Source organism: Sinohyriopsis cumingii, chromosome 13 (assembly GCF_028554795.1).
Source record: "Sinohyriopsis cumingii isolate HCF-2022 chromosome 13, ASM2855479v2, whole genome shotgun sequence".
Classification (NCBI taxonomy): domain Eukaryota; kingdom Metazoa; phylum Mollusca; class Bivalvia; order Unionida; family Unionidae; genus Sinohyriopsis; species Sinohyriopsis cumingii.
The window spans coordinates 42,392,419-42,420,116 of NC_142973.1; the positions used below are offsets into that span (position 1 = coordinate 42,392,419).

The following is a 27,698-nucleotide window of genomic DNA, read 5'->3' on the forward strand; positions in this document are numbered from 1 at the left end:
ATGGATATCCTAGGAAAACCAGATCTCACATACCTGAATCTCTCAAAATATTTTATTAAATCTCACAGCCTGGTATTGCATGTGTGACAGTATTTGTTTGTATGGGGAGCTCCTTTTTTTATGGATTGTCACTGAATTCTGAACATGCAATTTTTTTTGACTTGCTAGAAGCATCCAGTTTCTAATCTCATTTAGCACTTGATTGTAAACCCGCCTTTGACAGTGGCCATGGTCCCCATCTTTTCTTGTCTTACCTGTTAGTCTGGTTGTCATAGCATGCCCTTAGCTTTTCTTTGTGCTGAGACAGAAAGGAATATGAAATGTAAAAGGAAATGAAAGAAATCAGAACAATACAGCATACTCAGACTTGCTACCTTTTCACCTGTTTTCCAGTTATACTAGCTCTTGCCTTGATTATTGGTTTTAACAGCACCTTGAACATATTATTGCTTGCATTATGCTGAGGAAATGGGAGCTAAGTGCATTTAACAATGACTCAATAAGGCAGTGGACTTTGGCAAGAATGAGGGGGTACTGAGCCTCTGTTGCTTGGATTACAAATTGTACACTTAACAGTTGCCAACTTTTGCCTCAACAGATGTATGTTAGATACTATTTTGCCATCGATTTTAATCCATCCAGTTAGCAAAACAGTTGTATTTATTTCTTGACTATTTACTTCTTATTACTTTAAAACTGTTGCATTAGACCAAGTTTTTAATGTTTACATAATGTACCACCACATGAAAAACTTGTCTAGACTTGTATGATTCACCATTAGCAGCTTTGTCATTTTGTGCTTTGGTGTTCGTCGTCACAGATTATGGTGAAAAACCACTATGTTCTCTTTTCATCTGTGCATGCCTATGATAAGATTTGGTCATTTCGCATAAATATGCCTAAACCTACTTAACCAATCATTGTGAGTGCGTGTAACATTTTCTGGGTAGGTTGACCCAATACCACCTTTATACTAAATCAGATCTTTTCTTCCAAAACAGTCACATTTTTGATCAAGAAGAGTTAATTGTATTGATGTATACAGTAAAACCAGTCTTGAGAGACCAACTCTCTTGATAGACCAGGTTCTCCATGTACATATTTATTGATTATATAGTATTATGACCTGTCATGAGAGACCACCTGCCTTGAGAGACCATTATTTTTTGGCAGAGGTGATGGTCTTTCAAGACAGGTTCCATTGCCATAGGTAGATTTTTTTCAGTGGCTCATTTATGGTGCATTTTTATTTATACATATTCATTAGAAATGAGGAAAGCTTATAGCAGGAAGCCACAGGTGAAAAGAGATGACGGTTGACTTCCGTTGCTTGTGATGATGTTTGGTCCTATGACAGATCTAATACTTTAACTCATGGGTGTACAACCCTTGGCCCGTGGGCTGGATCTGGCCCACGAATGTGTTCTGTCTGGCCCTCAGGGCAAATTAAAACAACACTAAAATCTGGCCCATGAACAGTAATTATATTCAAGAAGTTAGTGTTTGCGGCTCTCGATGGTCTTGGGAAATTCAATCTGGCCCATGGCACCCCTGCTTTAACTGAATGGGTTTGCTGTGTGTACTCCACATGGCTGGAAATTAGTGGTAGCCCACTAGCCTGAGGCTAGTAAATTCCTCAGACTAATAGTTTTCATAATTTCAGTAGTCTGGTGGCTAGTCAACTTTCAGTTTTCTTCAGTCTGCTAGTGAATAAGGACTAGTAATGATTCAGCAAGACAAATAAATTTCACAATCTGCTAGTCCTTATGGCTGCAAAGAAATTTGTTATCAAAGTCATCTTGTGTATAACCCACACCTACCAGTGAGCATCATAGATCCAGATCTGATATCACATAATGTGCTAGCAGATAAGTGTTATCTGCTTCAAATCTGAACACAGTGAAGCCTGTCTATAAAGGATAGACAAGGGACAGGGAAGATTTATCCTTTATAGACAGGTGTCCATTATAGGAAGTAAGTTGTAGATCTTTATGCACATACTGTAAGTAGTGTTTTTTTGTCCCTGACAATTAATGATATAAATACTTTTTTAATAATATTATTAATGTTCCAAAACTTAATTTATGCAATAATATGAACAGGTGCACAACAAAATCATCAGTGTTTGATGTGATAAAGTTCTTTGTAATTATTTGCAGTGAAAATATATACATTATTAACACGTGTGCCCAATGTCTACATTAGACAGGTGCCCTTTATATGCATAAGTCATATGCAAAGGTTTTTTTCCTAGGGATTTCTGAAAGTGTCCCCTATATAGAGGTATCCTTTAATTCAAGGTTGCACTACATGTAGGATGAACAGCATAGATTCAGTTCTGCTGGTACGTGGTTGTAGATCTGGTGGGTTCAAGAAGTGATTTACAGGACTTAAATTCTTTTAGTATTTCAGTGAAAGTTTAGTTAAATTGCACATTTATACAGTTTACTAATACGTTTTAGTGTCTGAATTTTCCTACTGTCTCCATGATTCATGATTACATATCCTCTTTTGACATTAAGCATTTTCATGTTTCCTGCATTAATTGATTGTAAAATTTATTAACTTTACATAGGGAGAAAATAAGCATTGATATAGTGAAAAATAAAAGTTTTTTGGGGGGGAGGGTCTATTTTTTTGTTGGTCCCTTGTTAGGTCAGCACTGCTTAAATTAAATGATTATATAGATTACTTGTTTATCAATTTGTGTGACAATGAAAGTCTAGTTCAAAATTTGAAAGATGTGTAAAAACAGAAATGTACAGTTTATTGCTAACCCTTAATAGATGCACATCACTCTTTTAAAATCTAAACTTTTAACCCTTGCTCTACAAACAGGCTATGTAACATGAAACCTACTGTTGGAAAATGGCATTGCTTAAATATAGGTCACGGTCTGGCACACATACCTGACTAATGCATACCTGTCGAAGAGTGCACCCCAGCCTGAGTGCATACACTGATTATTGATAGTGTACCAGTAATGCATTCTTGTGGAGCTTATAAACTTCCACCCTGTGAAACAGAAGTCTTTCTTTATGTGAATTCAGTTATGAAACTTTATGATGTACCACCAGAGGGAATACAATTTATGTAACAGAGTTTAACCAATTATTTCAAGGATTTTTATGCTTTGTAACATGATCATTTTTTTTATATACCGTAAAAAAATTTGTACATTTTTAAAAATCTCTTATTTTGTAGAACTTCATGAGAACTCCAAAGTTGCATGTAAATTGCTTGAAATTTTGACCAAAAGTTCTAATTGGCAAGTAAATTTTGCAGAACAGTTGTCAGCTGTTGATAAAAAAAACCAGTAAAAACTAGGCTCAAGCTTTCTTACATCGACCACAGGGGCTCATGTTGTTGCTTACAATTTACCTATCATACTTTGATATAAACTATTTTTAAAAAACCTACAAGGGACCTATTTAAGAATCAGTGCTGATATTTTCAAGCTACATTTCAAGAGCTTTATTTGGCAACCAATGCATGCAAATGGTAGTTTTATTTTTAGGTTTGTTGCATTTCTGCAACCAAGACATTAGACCTACTTGGAGCCCTGTTCATGTTTAAATTTATTTGGAAGGTTTTTTAATTCTAAAATATTTCTGGGGTATTTCTTTTATTGACATTTTTGGAACTTTTAATTATCACCATATAGCCAGTATTATGCTTATGTGCCATTAAACAGTTTAAACCATAACACATATATACATGTACATTCATACATACATACATGCATACATACATACGTACATACATCATATGTTCAAAAATATAATAGCACAAGAATTTGTTTTCATTTGCAAGGCCTTCAGAAAGATAGTTCTGATTATCAGTCAGTCATGACACCACATCAAATTTTAACAACAAATTCATTATGATTCAAGAAACACTTTTTTCAGAATGATTTGTTTACTGGGGGGGGGGGAGGGGGCGCAGCATATAATGCATGGACAAATCAGAGCACACAATGTTACTTATGATTTCACTTAAAATGGATAGAGCCAGATTATATCTATTATCTATTATGTGTGATTGCAGATCAGGGCATACACTGTCCATTTTACTTCTGATTTCATGAGAAATGGATAGACACTCATATCTACTGGCACATTATATGACTGCAGATGAGGGTCTACTTGTTCATTTTACTTTTGATTTCATGTGAAATGGATAGACCCTGTCAGATCCACTGGCCTGTGATATAACTGCAGATCGGTACATATAGTTTTCCTTTTGATTTTATGTGACTTGGATAGACCCTGTCAGATATACTTGCTCATTATGTGACTGCAGATCAGTTGTACACTATCCCTTTTACTTAAGATTTCATGTGAAATGGATAGACCTTGTTAGATCTTCTGGTGCATTACATGAATGCAGATCAGTGTGTACACTGTTTCACTGATTTCATGTGAAATGGATAGACCCTGTTAAATGTATTGGCCCAGTATGTGACTGCAGATCAGGGTGTACTCTGGTCATTTTAGTTGTCATTTTGTGTCAAATGGATAGACACTGTCAAATCTACTGGGTTCATTATGTGTCGTTTTTTATAAGTTGGATGGGAGTTATGGGTAAATGCCATGAAGATGCATTTCCTCACATGCAACCAGCAGCTTTAAATTGACGGCTTCTTATGTAGGACATTTGCTCATAAAGTTCACATGGTTGGTTTTAATATCACATTTAACACATTGGCTATATCATACCAAATATGGGAACTAAATGTACTTCACGAGGACATGCTGAGACAGCCAACCCAGGTGGATCTGGGCAGGTGTTGAATCCCTGACCATGGCATTATGAATCCAGTGTTCTACCAGCTGACCTAACACACCTCTTTGCTCATCTAAGGCAAAAATGAGGACTCATTTCTTAGTTCGTTATCATTTTAACCTTCACTTCAGACTGGTTATCATTTAGTATATTTAACTGTATGAAAGTGAAATCTTCTATTTATTAAAATTTTAATTCCATTCCAAGTTGCACCTGTTATATTTTATTTTTTTAAACTGGCATAGGTTTCTTATGAATTTTATGCTTATAAACTTTGGCAACTATGGGCTCCAGTTCCCTAGTTATGAGATAATTGGTCGCCAATTTTAAAGGGCTGATTTTATTCTTTTGTCATTCATTGGAGTTTTAGGGTGTTTTTTCCATTTGGAAGAAGATATAATAATTACTCTACATCTCCTTCTCCTAGCCTTCTGTCTTTTTGTTCTCCAGAATAAGGAATATGGCTCAGGTTTCAGAGCTGCAGTCTTCACCCCTTTGTCTCTTGTCTTCAGCTGAAATGCCTTGCTGGTGTATCCTTTATCTGGCACTCGTTTTACTGTGAAAATGGGACTACAAACCACATCTTTTTTTTATCATTATTGCTTATCTAGGGGCATTTGTTTGGCTTTCGGTGGGCAGATTTTTACCAGACAACCCTTTTACACTAAAGAAAGAGAGAGAGAGAGAGAGTGAGATTGCAGTTATATCAGTTTAAAGTTGTCAGTTTCAATCTTATAAACTTCAAAACGCTCTTTTAAAGGATATTTAATTTGCATACATGTACAAAAGGTGTAATTTAGTGTTTACATTTAGACAGATGTAACATAAAATAATTAATGTACATGTACGTAGAGTAAAACCAGCTTTAGCAGCCACCTCTATTAGAACTGCCAGATTATAAAGTCAGAGTTTCAAGGGAACAATTTTTACATACAGTGGTACACATGTACCCTTTATATTAAAAAGGACCTTGTCATAAAGACCACTTCTAGATGGTCCTCTGTGTACTCGTGTGTAGCAGACACGCACGCATGACGACCTAGTATTTAATTCTCATGTATCTACAGTCATTCCAGATTCCTATGAAAGAAATCAAGGTATATAAAATTAATTATAGAGAATTATAAATATACACCAGACAGAACGGAAAGTGCTATCCTGGGATTCCTATAGAAGAATGCTTGATAACAGTATGCAGAATTATTATACACATACATATATATAGGTTTAATGGTCAGTGTCTAGACTGTAATGAAGTACTAGTCATGTCACAGGTGGTTCAAGTGTTATTGTCTTGTCCTTGTATGTGTGATACCTGCCTAGGGATAATTTTCCCACTGTTTGAGTTTATGTATAGTCAGGGACCATATATCTTAGAATATATATGTAAATAAATCTCACTTTGAGAAATCCTTCATAAGAGTATATGACTTTATTGAAATATATAACTGTAGATGAATATAGATTTTATGGCTGCTAAGAGCTACAGCACTCCCATACTATAGGTCACCTCATTAAAAGAGTTTCTTTGATAAGGTGTGTATAATCAAGGATCCTACTTTATTATGTAGTATGAAGCCATGATAGGTCAGTTGGTAAAGTTTTGGACTTGTAAGCAAGGGTCATATTTAATACATATACTAGCTCTGACATGTCAGCCTTGGCCTATGGTCATAATTTGCAAATTGTTAAGATCCCTATCTTGTAACCATATATTATAGATATGCTTACTAGGCATGAAAAGACAAATATTGGCATTTGCCCCATGGAGATTACCTATCCTCAGAATATACAAAAGAAGCTCCAACTTTGGTGTGGATGTCTAATTGGGATGTGTGTGTGTTGGGAGGGGGGGTATGCATTTTACAAACACAAAATTCAAGTGGAAATAATTTATGCAGTTATCATTTGCGATCAAATTAAGAGCAAACCCTTTGAACCCAGCTTTTTCGAACTCAAATACAAAACATTATACCACAATATTCCAACCCAAATACGAAACATTATACCACAACAAATCCACTGCCATACCTGCCTTCGGCATGAATATATTATCCAGCTTGGACAATACAAAAATCGACCTTTCTAAACTACAGAAGGCATTAATTTCAGAAACACCTCCCTTGCTACTTAAATAACCGAAAGTACTTTTTACAGTACACGACAGATAATGTCCAAGACAAACCTTGCGATCTTTCAAAACTCTTATCAGGAACTCCTCACTCAATGTAATAACTACACAAGAACTTATACCAATGGGTCAAAGTATGAGAAAGATTACCACAGCCTTTGTTAATGGAGTTCACAACACAAAAGTTTGCCTGCCAGACAGTGCATCAATTTTTTTCCCCGCCAAAATCAGTGCAATATTTCTTGCCCTGAAAAATATCAAAAGCAAACATGTTTTTAAACACTGTCATCTTCATTGATTCACTAACGGTACTTATGTCACTACACAATTGGAACCTTTGCCTGCGTGGGTGCGAGTCTCGGATTCAGCCAATGTCGGTATATGAGAAAGCTTGCCAGTAGCTTCTCATGGGTCTGTGTTTTTTTCCGGGGTTTTCCTGGGTTCTTCCTCTACCATTAATACTGGCTGCCATATATAGCCTATCGTGTGGTGAAAAATGGCGTTAAAGACTACAACAACAACAACAACACAATTAGAAGTTGGAAAACCCATTTCTGACCAGCATTCTCATCAAACATTCTGAGCTGTGCACCTCTCACAATATAGTACATGCTGTTGGTTACCCAACCATATCAGTGTTAAAGGTAATGAAAAAGCTCATTGCGCTACTAAAATGACCCTATCCTAGGAACCATCTCATTTAAAATACCATACACTGATTTTAAACCTTGCATAAAAAGTCTTTACTTAGTATGTGTCAGGCATCACAGAATGATGCAGTGGATAACAAACTGCATATAATCAAACCAACCCTAGGTGACTCGGCTCCTTCCTACAGAACCATCCGTAGGGACAAGGATGTCACTGTAAGTATTAGAATTGGTCATACTTATATAACCCACACCTACATAATAAAAGGCAAAGACCCACTTGAGCACATTTCTGGCAATGAACCCTTCCCTATGAAGCACTTTTTCATCGATTGTTTTGATCTCCAACCTACACATGATTGTTACTAGTGTTCAACACATAAAGGGAATTTTCATACAGTAAACATGTCTTGCATTTCTAAAATATAACTTCTTTTGTTATCTCTTTGAGTATGGTTAGGATATATGTTCTTCCTTAGTACCTTTATCTGTTCATTGATATACACCATTTACATTCCCTGTTGATCGGGAATCTTCATATATTACCATCACCATTTCATCATTTTACTTTTGATTGTTTAATATCATTATCACTGGTCAATAAAGAACCTTTTATCGACTGTAAATAATCTAGCATGTAACCTTTTCTAGGTGCTAAATAACCTAACAGTGCTGGTGTGCTGTAAAACCACAATAATTTGTGACAATTCTTGTTCAGGTTATGAATGGGGTATGCTTGTCCATGAGGAAGGATCAGTTTAGAGTAAGAATATTTAGTAGAAATTGGAAAAATGATTCTGGTATGACTAAAATTGCCAAACGTTCACATGTATACACATATAAATAGAATTTACCATATTTACACAGTATTTTAAATCCAACAGTGATGAACACTGTTTATACTTGTCTTACTTTTGATTTTTTTTGTAACAAGAGATTGTTACATATTTAGTGTAATCTCAGTGCAATCCCCACTGCTATACTATTGGTCAGTATAACCAGGGTCTAATTCCCATGAAGACAATAATGATATTGATATACAAAGGAAAGATTTTCTGGGTTTTTAAACCCTGCATAACATCAAACAGTAAAATTAATGCCAAAATTCATTCTTTTTATTTTATAGTCAACGTTGTCGAGGCATTGCAAGAGTTCTGGCAGATGAAACTGGAGCGTGGAGCAGATCTGAAGAATGGAGCCCTTGTTGTGTATGAGTCCCATCCTTCCAACTCTCCACCATATGTTTGCTTTGTATCTTTACCTGGGGGAAGCTGCTTTGGTAGTTTTCAGGTGAGAAACAACATTTATTAATGCCAAGGCCCCATTTATGTAACAAAAACTATCATTAGTATAGAATCAATACAAATTATAGAAAAAAATTTGTATTCTAACCACTGGCTGATGCATTGTGTATCTTACAAGAATATTTTTAAAAAAATGTTTATTGTCAGGAGCAGTCAGCACTGTACATTCTTGGTTTTATTTAGTTCTCTGTGTATGTTTTTGTTTCATGTTTGGTGCCTCTTTGCTTTAATCGACCGACCATTAACAGGGTTCTCATACCCTCCTAATTTTTAAGGAGGTCCTGGAAATCGAACTGGAATTTGAATTCAATGAAAATATCCAGGAAACCTCTTTGAAAGTTACATTTTGTTATAAAATGTCTTGAAATTTGATTTAAACAAAGAATTTTATCAGAGAAAATAAGTTATTTTTCAATGCAACTTTGTAGCTGACGATTTTGCAGTGATCATCATATTACATCAGTAGCTGTGGTTATTATAATGATTTGAAATGCCAAGCTATATAGTAAACGTTCAGTGATGCGTGGTTAGAAGATGAGTCAGTTTTCAAACTTAAAAGCATTCTGTGGAATTTGTTCAAGGTATATCAACATTTTCAACATGGGAGAGTCTGCCTTGACATTACATATGAAATCGGAGATGCACCAGAGGAACACGTATAGAGCAGCAAACTGTTACATTAATCAAAGTATCATATTTTAAAATAGATTCTTGAAATCGGTCATTTATTACTTAAAATCTCCTGGAAAATAAAAATTCTTTTGGGGTGCAGGAACCTGCATTAATTATAGAGATTTCTTCCTTCTTATCATGGCCTTCTGCTTTACTAATTTGGCTCCATAAGAGGGTTGGCCTGTCTTGATTGGAATACCTTTTTAAAAAGAATGTGGACTCATACAAGGGGTGTCCTTTTTTGATGGAAACGGTATGGTAAAAAGAATGAGGATCCATACAAGGGGTGTCCTTTTTTGATGGAAACGGTATGGTTAAAAGAATGAGGACCAATAAGAGGGCAACCATTCCTAAAGTTAAGAGGAATATCGCCCAATAAGAGGGCAGGCCATTGATGGGAACAGCTTGGAATAAAAAAAATGTGGTTCCTTGAGAAAGCTGGCCTTTCTGGATGGAAACAACATGGTAAAAAATGTGGTTCATTTGCCACTCTAATTAAGAGAAATATATTAATTATTTTTTTTAACATATATTTGAACCCAGAATAGGAGTGATTTATTGTCTTGAATATAGTGTACTGTTCTCAAGTGTGTAATACTTGTCTAGGTGAGATTTTGTATTCAGTATTATCACCTTCGAGAGGAGGATTGCTTATGTACACAAAGCTTATAGCTGGAATTTATTTTGATTTCTGATAATTTTGCAGCCAATCAGTTTATTACCTAACAACTGTGATTCTCTTTGGAAAGTTATTTACATGGATCTGTTACACTCCTTTGACCTAACACCAGTATACATTTAGAGATTACATGTGCTCCAGGAAACTAATCATTATAGGGAATGTTATCTGAGTGTGTGATTGACATACGAAACTAAACACCTCACCTGTTGTAACACCAATCTCCTCCCTACATTATATTTACCTGGGTAATGTTCTACAATTGATGGATAAAGGAGATCTTTTAGTTTACCTTGGGAAGAAAAGTTTATGAATTTTAATTTCCCTTCTAGTTGTATCCTGAAGTTTGTTAGCAGTCTGAACTAGTTAAAGTTGTCTTTCACTGCATATATTGGTTGCACTGTCCTCCATTCCACTGAATTCCACAAATTTTGCTTGGCTTTATACAAGTTTACTTTCCCAGTGTGTTTTGAACTAATAATTCATTTGCCTTGAGATGATAGTTCTCAGCTGACGTGGGGTTTGATGAAAATTAGTTTGTGTCCTTAGTGTATCCAAAGAAGTCCAATTATGCATTGCTTTTGTTTTGCTAGTTGCTTGGATGTTTTGAGGAAATTGTTTGGGATTGTGTATGCCATCATGACATGCCGTGGGGTGAAAATTGGACTTTTCACAAAGCTTAACCTTTCATCGTGCACTAATTTAGATCTTTAAAAGAAGGGGACACAAAACTGGATCATTGCTCCAAACCAGGTACCATGAGTTTCTTTACTAAAAAAATTGGATCTCAAAATATCTACTGTGTTATCTGTAACTTTGTAAAATACATAAATACTCTACATTACTTGATAACATTTTAAAGCCTAGTGCATACCTTTTGGTGAATACCTTACTTAGGGGTCTGTGTGGGGAAAAAATGGTGATATCACAGTCCCAGGAAGTAGCATTGCTGTCATATGCCATCTACAGTCATTACTAAGGATGAAAGTGTTAATTGGAATTGTATATATTTTAACAGTCATAAGAAACTTAAATATGTCAAATATAAGTCACTTGAATGCATGGGATACTTTTGTTTCATTTATTTTTGTGGGTCTTGCTTTGTGTGGGACTGCATATTTAATTAAAAAAAAAAACACATTTTGATGGGTATATTTTAGCATCGGATTTGATATAACTGCACTACTCTCAGGAAATTAGACAAGCGAGAGGGTTTTCTTTTACACATTTATTTCATTATTAAGCCTTCTAGTTTTACACGCTGACCCTGACTGACTCTAGCACATAGTTATCTCTAATTTAAGTCCTATGTGACAATTTGGCCACTATTTAAAGAAAGTGTATGTACCGCATACTAATTAATTGTATGCCAGTTGGGTGGAAAGCACCCATCTGTCAAGTTTAAATGTGTGCATCACACACTAATTACTGCATGCAAAGCATTCTACTTAATTGCTATGTCTGGATGAGGGAAAAGTGGGCGAGGTTTGGCTGGAGTCCCCAGATGGCTGCAGAATTACTGAAATTCCATGGATGAACTGTCAAATTCTGCCCAGTTATCTAATATGGGCTGGCCTTAACAACCATTTTGATGAACTGTCAAATTCTGCCCAGTTATCTAGTATGGGCTGGCCTTAACAACTATTTGTGCTTAAGCAGTACATTGCAGCTGGGATCAAACTAATCAGTTTTAAACTTACCCAATGCATATCCTGTTTTGAACTTAGTTTACTTACATTTACTCAGAAAAATAATTCAAATCCTGGTTAACATAACCCAGATTTCCAATCTTAGTCAAGTGTAATATGTTATAGTAAGATTTTAGGCCAGTTTCCCCACGAATAATATTTTCTTATTAATGTAGGTGTAGTCAAAATATGATTTCTTAGCCAAAATGAAAACCCTTGGCAACTGTAATTCTTTTACCCTTTATCAGCGGACATGGCTATGGTTTCAGTTGGTTGGATAGCCAAAACTTCCATCTGGTCCTGGTCTTGATGCTGTCTGGATCAGTGTGGTCAGCTATTAATATTATAACGTTGTTTATCAGAGGCCAGAGAGAGATTCTTTTGATTTTGCAATTCTTGCAATTCTTGTATCTTTGTTAAAGAATTAAAGATCAGTGCTGCAAGTGTAACTGGACAGCTGCTGTATTTCTCCACCAGTTATCTCATATTTTCTACTGTCATTTTGGCACCATCTCTCAGGTTCCTGGATATCTGGCCATTGCATTGAAAGCACTGTTTTGCAGATAAGACCATTCATGTCCTCCATGTCCTGTTCAACCTTGTCCCCACTGTCACTTATTCTCAAGTGGCATGCCAAATCTAGAATATACTGGTCTGCATCTTGCTTTGACTTTACATGTGTCCTGGATACTTGTTCCACCCATGTCTCTGCCTGTGGTTTCAATGTTGGAAGAAGTGGGGGAATTTACATGCTGCCACTTCTTGAGCTTTGACAGTTTGTTTTCCCAGATGTTTTGGGTGGTGGTTTTGTTGCCACCACATACTTTGGTGTGATTTCTTCTTTATTTCAGAGTGCTTCTTGACACGGTTGTTTCATTTACGCCTTCTTTTCCTCTCTTCTCTGTTTTGTCCCATGAGGTGATGTATTTAGTTGGGGTGGCATTGAATTTTGCTTTCTAGCTTCCATATTTGTGGTGGTGATGACCATGTAGATTGTGCCCTGTCTTTGTACTGGGCATCTTGAGATGCATGGTTGCTGGGTCTGCATTGGATGCTCCCTCTGTGCCAGCAGAATGGTTCTCTTCTCCTGGGCTTTTAAGCTCCATCCTGAGGCTACTGTCAGGCCTGGATCTTTCAGTATGTTCAGTGCTTGGGCTAGTATCGTATCCATCGTTAATACTGTTGCTTTTTGTGCTCTCTGCTCTCTTCACTGATGATGACTAATGAATGAACAAGGACTCTTGCACTGTGGTTGACGTTAGTTTATCAGTGATCCTAGCTGACCTTGGAGAAAGCATTCCCTGAAGACCTTTCTAGATTAATGCTGAGTTATGGTCTGATTCTTAAGTTTAGACATTTATCTAACTCGTACATAGAAACCAAAATGCACAAAACCTAAATTATGTAATTAAACTATAGTCATATATCCACTTACCACTCACTGCTTAGTAAGATTTAATGTGTGACAGAATTTTCAGAAACGATATCTTACGGGAAATTATTTCCTTGTGAGTTAATTAATTTCAAAATACACTGTAACTATGTAACTCTACTTTAAGCACTTTACACTCTCTTAAAGAGCTACAAATTTTAAAACAATTGGTCATGAATCAGAATGTTTGGCTATAAAGAGAAACTTGCTATCAGTGATTTACTGTAAATCTACAAACACACCATTCCAGTGAATAATAGGTTTCTCTGTTTTTGTTTCCATGACAACCTGAACTGCTGGATGTAATATCCCCCACTGGGCGTATGTAAACACCATATTTAACAGGGATTGCTGCTAAGAATTTAACATTAAATACAAATGTACCCCACTATCAAAACCAGACAAAATAATTACTTTTATTAAGAAAATTATGTACAAATGTATTTTCGCATCTAAGACATACACAACTACAATACCACCAGACATGATTAAATGTGTACATAAATTCATGTATTTGCCTTGCAAAGTTAAAATATACGGGTATTTAATTTTGTGGACTAACCCCTTCCCAAAGTAATGAATAAAAAAGCACAAAACTATGCCAACACCAAAGTGAGGTTGCTTGAATAGTTAAAAACATAATACCACCAGAATGAATTTGCCAAGATCAATCCCTTGCACTGTTTTATTTTGTCAGCACTCACCATCAAATGGAGCCCAGTCATTGAAAACACCAAGCCAAGCAGTAATTTAAGCACATTTATGCATCTTAGTTGACATAATTTTTCAGTGAATTACCATTTACACTCCAACCATTAGACTTGTCACACATACTAGTAGAAACATATTCTACTGAAATCACATTTGCACAACTAATATGCAGCAGAAGATAATGTAGACCTTGAGGGGAAAAAGGAAGATACAACTGGTCAGTGGTCTTTATCAGTGGACCTTCAAATATTAAGACTCAAACCCTCTTCATGTTAAATGAACTAATGAGATGTCTAAACACCAGACTAAATTTTCTGTGGATTCAGAAAAGCTGGTCCTGTGTATTCTGCAGTTTTGGAATTATTTATGTCAGAAACATTCCTGCCTTCCGGGAAATATGATTGATACAGTGGCTGATGTTTATTCAGTGATTTTTTTTCCCCCATAGATAATGAAGTGTGAGCTGTTAGTACTGGTATATGCTGTAATTAGTGTGTGTGTGTGTGTGTGTGTGTATGTATCCATATATATATATATATATATATATATATATATATATATATATATATATATATATATATATATATATATATATGGTGTTTAATTTGTGCTTAAAGCTACTTCGCATATGGTTATTCTGTTGAATTTGTGAAAATATGCTATTTGAAACTCACGAAACTTGAACTAACCTATTATCCTTCTGTGTTTAACTTGTTTCCTCGAAAATTAATTATTTATAAAACTCATTTTCTCCTTGAGAAAATTACATGCATACTTTACAACTTACCCAACAAAAGTATTTTATTTAATTCTGTTGTTTTCAAAATTAATAATAATTTATGACGAGCTGATTTGCTACTTAGAAAATTCATAGCACCTAATTACATGTAACATACATTTCTGGTAAAGATGGATGGTGAAGTTTCATTTGCTCAGGTACTCAAGTAAATTTTGTTGGATGGTAATACAATTTAGTTCGTGTAACTAGTATCATTTTTTTCTTAATTTGGGTTGACACTTCCAATCTTTTGTTTTACCCAGTAGGACAAAACAAATCACATGGCATAAGGGACTGATCTTAGGTTTATTAGTACCAACACTTGTTAAAGGATTATTGATAAGTCCAGGTGATAAATATAGACACCTTTTGTATTGTGTTTTGTGGTTATAGAGTAATTATATTGACCAAACAAGTTCTGTTTACAATACCCCTGTTGAAACACTTTAATACCATGGCAGCCATCTTGAAAATGGTGATACTGCTGCTCTTCCTAAATGAAAAGTCATATCAGTATGGGGGTTTTCACCAGGAGACTGATTATGATATCTGGCTAACTCTGTTGAAATAGTGCTGGTCTGACCTTCAGATGTAACTGCCACAATGAACATACTGAAAGTCTTGACACTGATTCTCCTTAATAGATGGGATCATGTCAGCATGGGGTTTCATCAAAAGTCATTCAGTGTCTAGTTTGTCTTAAAGAAAATGGTACAAATCTGATATCTAGTATGGCTACCACAATGGCTAATTTTAAGACCTTTTTGCCCAACATATAGTTTCAACACTCAGTTAAAAATAAATGGTTTTATTTATAATTCTTTAAAATTAGTTGAATGCAAATCCCTTTGATTAATTTGTTAGTCCTACCAGCCATAGACCAGAATAGCATATATCAGAACACTGGCTAGCAAAGATGCACCTTCAGTGATGATTATTTAAAATGTTTCAAGATGAATTAATGAAAAAGGGACTAAATTGATGCAAATACTCACTTTCTCGTGTAATATTGAATTACTAGTTTAAAAAGAAAATAATTTCAGACAAATGGATATTATTACAGTAAATGCTGGTAGATAATGAGTGAACACTAATGTTAAATGAGAGCTGTCTGATATTCAAACGTTAATACTTTCATGAATTACTTGAGCACTTAATAATATGTTTATTACAATAATGTACATTGTAAGTATCCAAGGAAAAGCTAGCAATATAGTTCATACAGCAAAGTTAGGTGACAAAGTAAAATTATATCATTCTGTTAGCATTACTACTGCATTAAATACTATATATATACTATTTTCCTTGTCACCTCAAAATATGTGTACCTGACATTTGGAGGACGGGAGTCCACAGTTACCTTTGTGATGCTAAGAGCAACATTGCATAAGAAGAATACATTATCCTGTGTACATATATAAGGGAGTTCATTTGAGAGTACATTTTGATCACGGGGATGGAATTTGTACCTTGGCATGACAAACAGAATAATTACTTGGCACCAATCTCGGGCAGGTAATATCAAGATTTACACAGCAGAAGAAATTTTTACTTCTGTTTGTTTAATAAGAATTTTAAAGTGTGTGTGCCATTAATCTTCTATGATGTAAATAGTGCAGTTTTATCTTAAATGCGTGAGATATTAAGCAGTTCTATTCATTCTGAAGTAAGATTATTTAATCATGCTTTCCTATTTTTTTTTTTTCATATTTTTTTTCTTCACAGAAATCAAATTTCAAGTTTACATCAAAGTCAAGGACTTCTTGATATTCCATATTGAAATATTGATGGCTAATTTTGTTGAATGGTAACTAAATTTTGGCACACTAATATGTCAGGGGTTTCATACAAGTTCCTTCACAATTTTCATAAAAAATTTACACTAAAATTGGCCTATTTTTTCACCCATGTGTCATGAAATGACTTATCTTCAATAAAATATTTATATAATTGAGACTATTAGTGCTTTGAAGTGAGCCACATTTAGTATGAATTGAATGAAGAATGTTTTATGCCTCAGTGGGCAAAGTGCCCATATAGGTGATTAAAACTTTGCATTTGCAGGTAAAAAATATCATCTTATCATCATCTGGTTGTCATATCTTAGGAATGTTAATGGGGCAAGTAGAAAATGACATCAACATTTTCCATTTACAAATAAATATTGATGTCACTTAAATTGGATGTTTAGTACAACTTTGAAAAATAATTAAATTCGAGGGGTTGCCTTGAAAACTCCATTAATTTGAAATGTTGCTTAGATCCTTAAAAAATCCATGAATTTGTTGAAAAATTTGGTGTTGCCCAAGTTCACCTACTATTGGAATTCCAGTTTATATCATTCTCCTCTCAAAATCTTAAAATGCGTTTAATGAAAGCATCATTACATCATTATAGCTCATCCTCTGCAGCAGACATCTCTCTATCAGTATACTTGTATTCAACATTCAAGTTGATAAATGACATGTAAAAATTACATTTCTCTGTACTGCATCATCTGCGGCAGGCCATTGTCTTGTTGTTTGGCATCATTTCCTTATTTCTGACATGATCACATACAGTAGGGTTGTAACGGTCTGGTTATGGAATTTGTTTTGTTTTGATTATGTTGGTTTAACAGCAACATATTCTTGGCTGTGTCCTACTGAGAGGATGGGGGTTAGATGCAAGTGCCTTTCCACAGAGGCAGCTGATCTGGTCTGGCAGGAAAATCATGAAAATTCTTGTATCTTTGGGCTATACATAGCTACACTATACATCTTTATCAGTGGTGAAGACAGGTAGATGTATATATAGCTCTATGGACTTGAAAGAAAGGTCACATGTCCAGTATGTTACATGTACATTTTATAGCTCAGCAGTGAAGTAAGATGACTAACCTGACAAATAGATCAACATGAGCCTGCATTTCTGACCTATTACTCAGTTTTAATAAATTATGTATATCCACTTAAATTATCTTGTGGTTGCACATTGTAGGAAACTAAAAGGATTTTAAAAAATACATTAAGCAGGTGGCAGTCAAACATTTATTATAGTGTATACCTTTTCCACATGGAAGCAACAGTTGTGATGCACAATTAAGAGGTGAAAATACATTATATGATAATTACTAATAAGAACTATAAATACATAATATTTCCAAAAAGAGTATGGACAAAATCATCATCAGTCAGTAGATGCAAGCTACACTATAATGTATAGTAAGTCTAAAACATAATGTTACATCAGCTGTACTTAGTTCACTTGCACAATAGCTGCACAGATAGATGTTGGTTTGTGGGTATTTGTTACTTTTCATTCTTGACATATTTGTCATGAATTTTTTAATATAACATGTCACACTCAGTTTGATTTTAATATGTGATTTCTTTTAAAAGCTTTTAAATTTATGGAAATGAAATTTATGACAAATATGTCATGATCAGAAGTGACAAATGGACACTAATTAGCAAAAAAACTTTTTGAGAACTATAGTCCCCATGTGACTTTGATCTTTGCTGTTGCAAATGCAGCCAAGTTTTCTCAAGTTGTACCATGTTGGCAGGGGCAGGTCTGTTGTATGGACACATATCTAGTAGGATGTACCATAATCAAATGAAGGGCAAAATTATTCCAGTCCAACCAGTTTAAAATTTGTCATCTGTAAGGGTAGGCGACGATAGGCAAGAGAGTTGTAGCGCTCAATTCACTTACAACTTTATCTGGATCAGCATCAATTATCATAAGTCAGTTCTATTGAACTGAATAATCACTTACTGTAATTCACTACCATGGTTCTGTCAGCTTTTTGAAAAAGTTACCAAGGGTGATTATCCTAGCCCTTCAGCAAAGTGCCCAGTTGTTGTTGTTGCCCCTGTGGATCGTTCTGCAGTCCATGGCAAAGCTTACCATTGCATTTCCACCCACACCGTTTGGATGGTTTTAATGAAATTGGTTCATTAGATGTGTGGTTGATTTTGATGAACAGTAAGGTTTTACTTTTCAAGTTTTTTTTATAGCTGAACTGATTATAGACTACAAAAGCTTATTGGATAGTCTTTCATCCGACATCCATCCATTGGCACAATCTATTATTGATACATCTCCTGAACTACTTGGAGAATTGCTATGAAACTTTACACACACATCGCACATTCTAGTTGGTCCGAAATGAAAATGGTGCTGCTCCAATATCCAATATGGCCACCTAAGTGGCCATCTTGAAAATCTTGATATTGCTACTCCTCATGTCATCAGGAGCTTTTCACTAAAATACTTCTTATGATATCAGGTTGGTCCCAGGTGAACATTGTGTATATTTAACTTCCAAAATGGCCACCTCAGTGGTAATCTTGCAAATCTTTTTATTGGTAATAATCCTATATGGATGGTGATAGCAGCATGGAGTTTTCCTTCAGACTCTTAAATTCAAGACAAGTTAAAATCAAGCTGTATTTTATACCAATGGTATTTTTAATTATAATTTTTTGGGAAAGAATCTGTGCATTTTGCCTGACTTGGGCTGGAACCTTCAGGTTACACGATAATGGCTGGGCTTCATTATTAATCCATGCTTACTTTACTACAGACTGACTTGTAACATAGCCTGAGAGCAACAAAAGTTGATAAAATATCAAGGTGGGGCATATGGATCTTAGTAAAAGGTGACAATGAAGAACATGCAAAGATTTCAGTTACTGTGGTATACTTTTATTGTCAAGCAGGATACAGAAGAACAAAGTCCTTTATGAAGTAAGCATAAAGCACATTCCAAAAATTTAAACCAAAGTACAATTTATTTTGACATATATGTTCCTCATGCCTTTAGAAAAATAAAATAAAAAATAATTTTCTATCTATACCATTTCAAAGGGTGTGTGAACTATAGCAAACAAGCACAACCCAAGAATTTGAAGTATAATCAAAAGTATAATAAGTCTGAATTTCAAGTGCTCTACTCACTGATAATTGCTGGTTACTTGTTAAATTTCAATATGATGGGTACGTTACTCATTCAACACAACAATTATATTGAGCTCTGACTGATGGGTCTATTCCTCTTGGACAGTGCTACTTAACATAGATAAAAGCATGACCTTCTTTTCTTGCTCTAGTAGGTTTGAAAGGTTTTTGGATTATACCAATAGAGGAGGCAAGACATTTACATTTTACAGAATTCCTATTGTTGAAGTTAATTTTTGTAATATTATTTTATTAAATATGCTCTTGAAGACTGACAGATTAAAAAAATTCCCAGCTCCCTAACAGTCATCATGTTTGCATTTTTACATGATAATCTTGCCAAGCTCTTTTGCAGTGGATATATTTCATTCTAGCTTTCTCCATCCCAGCATCTTCAATAGCATGATGTAGAGCTTGTGCCAGTATTTTCAAAGCATTATCAAAGTATGATGCACTTATGATATAAATAACATCTTAAAATGGAAATTGAGAAAGCTTTCATGTAGAACATTTTGAAAAGCATGTTGTACAGAGGCTCTAGTGTGATTGTGTCTGTTCTCTGAATAGTGAGAATTTGGATTACTATTACATTCATTGCAGTGTCCAGACAGGAATCAGCAAAAAGTGTCATATATATTGATACAGCTCTTTTTAGGTATCACCTCAATAAAATCAGGCTTACAACCAGTATAAGTATTTAGATCCCCAACAATAATAATTTTAACAATCGGGATTGTTTTTGATTTTAATTGAGCAGTTTCATCATCTTAAGTTAGTAGGGTTTTCTCTTCAGAATAATTGGAAGAATTTTCAGTGTGACAATTAAAACCAAAAATTTCATTAAAGTTCAAAACCAATATTTGATGTTCCAAAGATCAGCCAGAAGATAATTTTGGTAGTACATTTACTCGTTTTTTTTCCCCTCTATCAGTAGCAAATCTTGACAATTTTTCAAAATTACTAACCCACCTTCCATTAATTTGTGTACTGATTGAAAAGAAAATTTAAAGGATTGCACAAAATAAAAGTATTTTCAGCATATTTTGATTTAAAATGTTTGTCTGTTGCCAAAAATTGTGTTGCCCCAAAAATTTGTCTCAGAAGGCTATCATACCAAGGACTTTGATTTCTTTCTGATTATTTCCACCATCTTTCCATCCACCACTGTCAGGGCCCTGAGTGACCAAGTGGTCAAAAGTGCTCACCATTATGGATCACTGCCATATCACCTCTGTCTGTGTGGGTTCAAGTCTCAGGCTCAGCCAATGTGGGTATGTGAAAAAGCTTGCCAGTAGCTTCTTGTGGGTCGGTGGTTCTTTCCAGGGTTTCCCTGGTTCTTCCTCCACCAGTTATACTGGCCACTATGTATAGCCTATCTTGTTCTGAAAAATGGCATTAAACCCTATAACAACAACAACAACTATCCAACACTGTCTAGGCGCAATGTTAAAATGGCAGTCAGATATGATTGACAAAAATAGTGAAGACCAAGTCAAAATCTGAATTACAGTCCCTTTTGAAGTTTGAATTTTTGATTCACCATGAAATGGAAAGAAAGCTGTCTGTGCTATTCAGCTGGAGGGATATGTGTGTGCTTCATTATCTGCCCTTATGTTGTCAAGCTACACTAATCATTATTTTTTTACCTTTGAAGTTTTATCTTTTGTTAAATATACATTTTAAAGTATTTTAACATGTTTTCTTTTTATCTTGTCTGAGTAAATGTTTACTGTTATATGAAAGGGTCTATGTTCAAAGTGGTTTTAAAAATGATAAAGTTATGTTGTTAGTTCTTAACTTTTAATATACACTGTATAGCCAGGATTGTGCTGATGTGCCAACATACATACATACATACATACATACATACATACATATATGCATGCACACACACATACATACATACATACATACATTCATGGGATGCATCATGATGAGTAGTTGGCATCACAAGTTTTGGTCACTGTGACCAATAATTCATGTTTGACTTTGGTTGATTTTGGTATTTCATGTTTTTATTGTCACTATGATCCATTTTTCATATTTTACTAGCTTAGGTTCTATTGTCTAAATTTATTTTCTGTATGAGCATGTTTTTAATGGGAACAGGAGACTAATGGTAGTAGGGGTAAGCAATGTTATCTATGATTACACTTGTATTTTGTTAGTTCTGAAAGTAACTTAATACATCTTTCCCTATATCATGCAGAGGAAATGACAGTTAAGTGAATTTCCTGTGGACACACTGACGCAAACTGACATGGATTATGAGTCTGTCACTGTACCAGCTGAGCTAGTATAGCTCCCTGCGGTACTTGGTACTAATTTATACTGTATCAGAAAGGTCAGATTGCCAGTTGACTTTGTTTGACCTGTTATGTATATTTAATTTGTATTGCTTTGTTGGATTTTCTCAGTTATTATATGTTATATGTATGTGTAGTTTGTAATTGACCTTAGTCCAAAATCAAGTTAATGGTCTACCTGACCAGTGACATTTATTTTGTAAATAAAATAATGCACAGCTAATATTTCTCTATGACTTTAGATTAAATATTCAGATCATTATTAATTGTAAAATGTTTACTTCAGTTTGAGTAAAGAGACAGTGTTGATTCTAACCTTAGAAAGTTCCAGAAAATAAATTTTCCATTAAGTTGACGTATTTTCAGAAAATGGTAATTGTGACCTAGGTCAGGTGGAGGGGTATATAAACCTTTTACTTAAGGATTATTCATTCTTGCCTTAATGTCTGAAGCAGAATCAGTTTTATTGTTGTGTTTTTCATTTGGGTGGATTTATTTATTCAGATTATTATTCAGTGGAATTAGAAAGTGCTCAATAATATTCATAGACAGAAACATTAACTTGGAATTATAGTGAATTCATTTGAGGTCATTTGGATTATATTATTGTGAGACATAAACAGACTTTTAACATAATGCCACATTCCAGACCATTGTTACCTATCACATTCGAGACTGCAGGCAGATCAACACATTCAGTATTGGAATTTAATTGGAATACCACTTGAATTCAGTTGGAACTATATACTTTTGGACTTGTGATAGAACTTTTAGTACTGCTGTATTTGGGATTTAGTTTATGATACTGTAAGTTCTGTTTAAATTATACATTGCATTCTAGGGAAATAAATTATTTGTTGAATTTTCAAAACTTGTTGGTTTTTCTCTTTCCTATTAGTTTAAGACCATAGAATCTTAGCAGACCTACATTGACATCTTATAAACTCAATGTTAAATGCTCAACAATATGTTAGAAAATTCTGAAGATAAAACAGAAATGCTAGAGAATTCTCCAGAAACAGATGCTAATTAAATATGATCTCCTTTTTTATACAGTGTTTGTTGCCAATCAAGGAAATAAAGGGCATGAGTGGACTTTATTCCTGATATTTAAGTCTATCTATTTTTAAGCCAATGAAGTCCAAAATGGAAACAAAAATTAATAAATTATTCTTAAATATTAATACATACTAGCATGACACTTGTTGCTACACTGTATAATATGCTGGAGATCTTTTATCAGTCAGGTATGTTGGAGCAAGGTCAAAAACAGTACAAAAAGTTCAGATATTGAAGATATAACATACATGCCAGGAGGGCAAATAAAGTACCTGTGTGAAAAAATGTTTCCCAGCGACAATAGGTCAGCCTTTGAATTCAGTAGATAATGGCCACCATATCTTCCCTTTTAATCAAGAGCAAACCAGTTTTGTTTTACCAATTGTATTACTTCTCCTGATCTAGTCAGTCAGTCATAATAATTTTCTTGTGTAAACACTTAAATGCTTTCATCCATTATAAAATTTGCTTTGTAAAGTATCGTTTCATATTTCAAATGCTTGGAATTAAAGCAGTATAATAAATCATGTGAAAAGGGAACTAGCTGTATTATGTCTTGTGCTGTTAATCCATAGAATATTGTGTAGGATATTAGTGGTTTATCATAATGATGATCTATTAAACATGGCACTTATTATCCCAATAATGTGGTTACATCTTATTGACTAATGACTGACTGCATACAAATTTCTCATTAAAATTCATTTTAAACTTATCCATACTTAGATATGATTAAGAAATATAATCCTTGAGACTGTCCTTGCCAATTGGTTTTGGTGTTCTGTGTCATGAAAATTTATCATTTTTCTAGCAGCTTGACAAAATTATTTTTTTAAAAGTCCAGGAGAATTAAGCAGTTTAGGTGCATGAATGTGTGTAAATGCATTTTTGTTGTTGTTTGAGAGCTAGTCATTTTATCATCTAATTTTAGCTAAGATTCACTTCTGAATATGTTTCCCTTGAACAGCTCTACTGATCATACACTCAAAGAGCTTATGGGAAGGCATGTTGTATGTTGACCGTCTGTCCAATTGTTTCTGCTGCTCCTAAACTACATGGAGGATTGCCGTGAAACTTTACAAACAAACACACACACTCATCCCAAGGCTAGTGAGTTTTAAATAAAAATACTACTACTCAGACATCCAGTATGACCACAGCAGTGGCCATCTTGAAAATCTTGCTATCACTACTACCCATGAGTGAATGGTCATATCAGCATTGTTTTCATTGAAAGACTTCTTATGTCTGCTTGATCCTAAATGACAGTGGTGCTGATCTGATATCCAGTATGGCCACCACTTTCTTAAAGTGCCCAACACTCTCTTCCAGTGCTGTCAAGAAGAGATAAGCAATCTCATTAACCTTGTAAGACAACTATTAGAGTTAGTCCCATTAACCCATATGACCAGATACAGGATGGCAATTCCATTGAAAGTTTCTCTCTTCAGTGAGGGAGTCACAGACAGTTGTGTCTCACCTTGGAAGTGGGCTCAGGACAATGATGTCCTTTCCATCATAGCAGACTGAAATGTGTTCCTAGAGGAATCTGCTATGATGGGTCCTTCCCCACCTTTAGGGTCCCCAGCAGCTTTTGTATTGTTGGGTTATGTGTCATCATCACAAACCTGGATGTTTGACATGGTAGTAAACAAAATTTACCAATTGCTTCCATCAGACTGATCTCAGAAAGAGATGACCCTTCATATAAACAACCTAGAATTGTAGACAGTGTATTTAACCCTCCACGGGTGCATAAGTCTCATAGTTTTTGTATTCTGATCACTAGTGACAACCATATGATCAAACCCTCACTCTTCTTTCCTCCTCATCTTTACTGACCTGCCATTATTGCAGAGTTTCCCTTGTTCCACCTGAAGGGGCCCTGAGTGGCCGAGTAGTCTAAAGCGCTATCCGTTACGGATCACTGCCATCTCACCTCTGTCTACGTGGGTTCGAGTCTCGGATTCAGCCAATGTCGGTATGTGAGAAAGCTTGCCAGTAGCTTCTCGTGGGTCGGTGGTTCTTTCCGGGGTTTTCCTGGGTTCTTCCTCCACCATTAATACTGGCCGCCATGTATAGCCTATCGTGTGCTGAAAAATGGCGTTAAACCCTGCAACAACAACAACAGAAAAATCTTCCACCTGATGTTCTTTGTCGGTATCAAAAGAGAAATAATTTCTTCTCAATTCTGGGCCTTAAGTTACAAATTGGAAGAAGGAATATTAGCTTTGATTGGAGACATGGCATCAAATGGGGACTTAGCATCCCAAGAAAGGAAGGCAATGCAAGAGTAGCAGGTGGATGCAGCTATTACATAATTCAGATCAGTTTTTACCCTTAAAAGTACTTATTTATATGAAATTGTGTAGCTAACCTGGGCTGATCCAATGGTAGGATTTTAGCCTGCACTTTATTGGTTGAGAGTCCAGCATGTTAACCAATGAACCACCCCTCCTTGTAGTATGAAAAAAGTTTTCACTCTGAGTCAAACTCCTGAATTGATTTATCACACCAGAAACAGTAGAACATCACTAGACTGATTTATGTTCATCATATTTAGTAAAATGTTGAATATACATAATCCACTTCTTTGAACTATTCAGTCATATGGACAAATGGTATCTTGTTCCTTGGGAAACAGTTATTGGGGCGGGTGGGGGGGGTAATTATGACCAAAAATAGCATGAAACTCAAAAATACTTATTTCCTGATGTGTAGAAAAAATGTATAATTCTATTCATCATACTAGTTCTTAAAAAACTTAAATTATTGTGGAATAAAAGAAGAAACTGGTTAGAAAGAAAATGCATGGGCCTCTTCAAGGAATAAATGGTTGGTCCCTTAACAATGCATGCTTATTAATATTCACCTGTTTATGCCAATTGCATAAGTTATTTTGTGACCTTTAAGCACTGTCATAAGAAGAACAGAAAACCAGAGTACCAACATTTAAGACACAAAAAGCTGCATTTCTTACTCATTTTTATACATCTGCCACAAGGTAGAATATATGTTAAGATGTTTGTTTGTCCATCCTACCTTATTTAAGGTAAATTTGAAAATAAAATCTACCCCACCAAAACCCATAAATATGACAACAAACACTCTGTCCACTATTCCCATGCATTAAAATTCATGTTCTGTGATAAGATCAGGTATGTTACATTTGACTGCATGATAGATCCAAGCAAATACATATCCATAAAATGAAATGGACCTCGGAAATCTATCAGATTCAAATAAAAGTAAAAAAGGTAGCTTGACCAAAGTGGACCAGTCAACATTACCAAAAATTTGCCATCTCAAGCTTTGTGCATATATTCGCCTATCACAAACAGGAAAACAAAAAAGGTAATCAACATTTGGGAAAAAGTGAAAGTTACATGTTTTACATCAGTTGCGTGACTAATCCAAATATAAATATAATTGAGCTGCTACAACTCAAAGTGCTCTGAACAGTTTAAATTCTCACTTTTTAAAAATAATTCCAGGACTCAGTCTAGTGAAGGCATAATGCTAAAAACTTATTGAAGTGATACAAAGAACTGTAAATTCCTTCATTCCCACTGGTTATCAGTTTGTTTGGTTCTGTGAAAAATGACATTTTCATTGGTAGCTAAATTCATGGATTTGTTAAGGGGACATATTATTTTCACAGAAAGATAATAACCATGGTTTATTAAATCTAGATTTGTGGTTTGTATCAGTATTGAAATCTGCAAATATTGACAACTCATGAAAAATACTGAGTTTGCAATATTTGAGTAATTGTTCAAGTTACCAATGCATTATAATAACTGCGAACCCATAATGCATATCTCATAAACACAAAAGGGGTTAAAATAAATAACAATGAAAAGGGTAATGCCATGAAGTGATCATTGAACGATAAGACTCCACATGAAATGCAAGTCACACGATGACTGTGGGTTGAATTCCTGGCATTTAATAATGCAGAACAATAAATTTTCAAATAGTATTAAATTTTGTTTTTAATATATCACTTTTTTCTCCCCGCAGCATTGCCCTACAAAAGCTGAAGCCAGGCGAAGTGCAGCCAAGATTGCTCTGATGAATTCTGTCTTCAACGAGCATCCTTCTAGAAAAATCTCAGATGAATTTATTGCAAAGGCAGTCAGTGATGCCCAAGCTTCATTCAAAGTATGTTTAAATAGCTTCTGTCTTAGCAGTTTTGGGTTTCATTGTCTTAGTCTGCAGATAATTCTCCAGGTATGCTCTGTAGGAGAATGTATGAAAAGCTTTTCCATATTCATTTTAAAGATAAAAGAAAATGATAATGGCTTTGGGAAGCATATCTGTTTTAGACTTTTATTTTGGCTTAATTTCACTTACTGATAAAGTTGTTGTTTTTTTTCAACGACATTTGGACTTACTGCTTAGATCACAAAGTAGAACACTAATTATTTATTTCTCACCAGTTTAGACACATTGTCATATTGTTTTTGAGCTGGAACTTTTAGAGTGAAAGAAAACAGCAGTGACTAACGGCACATTTATAAGGTGTCTTTTTAAAGATATAGCCTTTTAGTCAATAA

At 34.9% G+C, this 27,698-nt stretch overlaps 1 protein-coding gene across 1 annotated transcript in view; it reads left to right on the forward strand.

Moving 5' to 3' along the window:
- The window catches only part of LOC149785293 (protein limb expression 1 homolog), a 50,467-nt gene that overhangs the window by 11,010 nt on the left and 11,759 nt on the right, over positions 1-27,698 (forward strand). The window contains exons 2-3 of the mRNA XM_089979169.1: positions 8,693-8,856; positions 27,163-27,303. Coding sequence (XP_089835295.1) covers positions 8,693-8,856; positions 27,163-27,303 — 305 coding nt within the window. The remainder of the gene's footprint in view (positions 1-8,692; positions 8,857-27,162; positions 27,304-27,698) is intronic.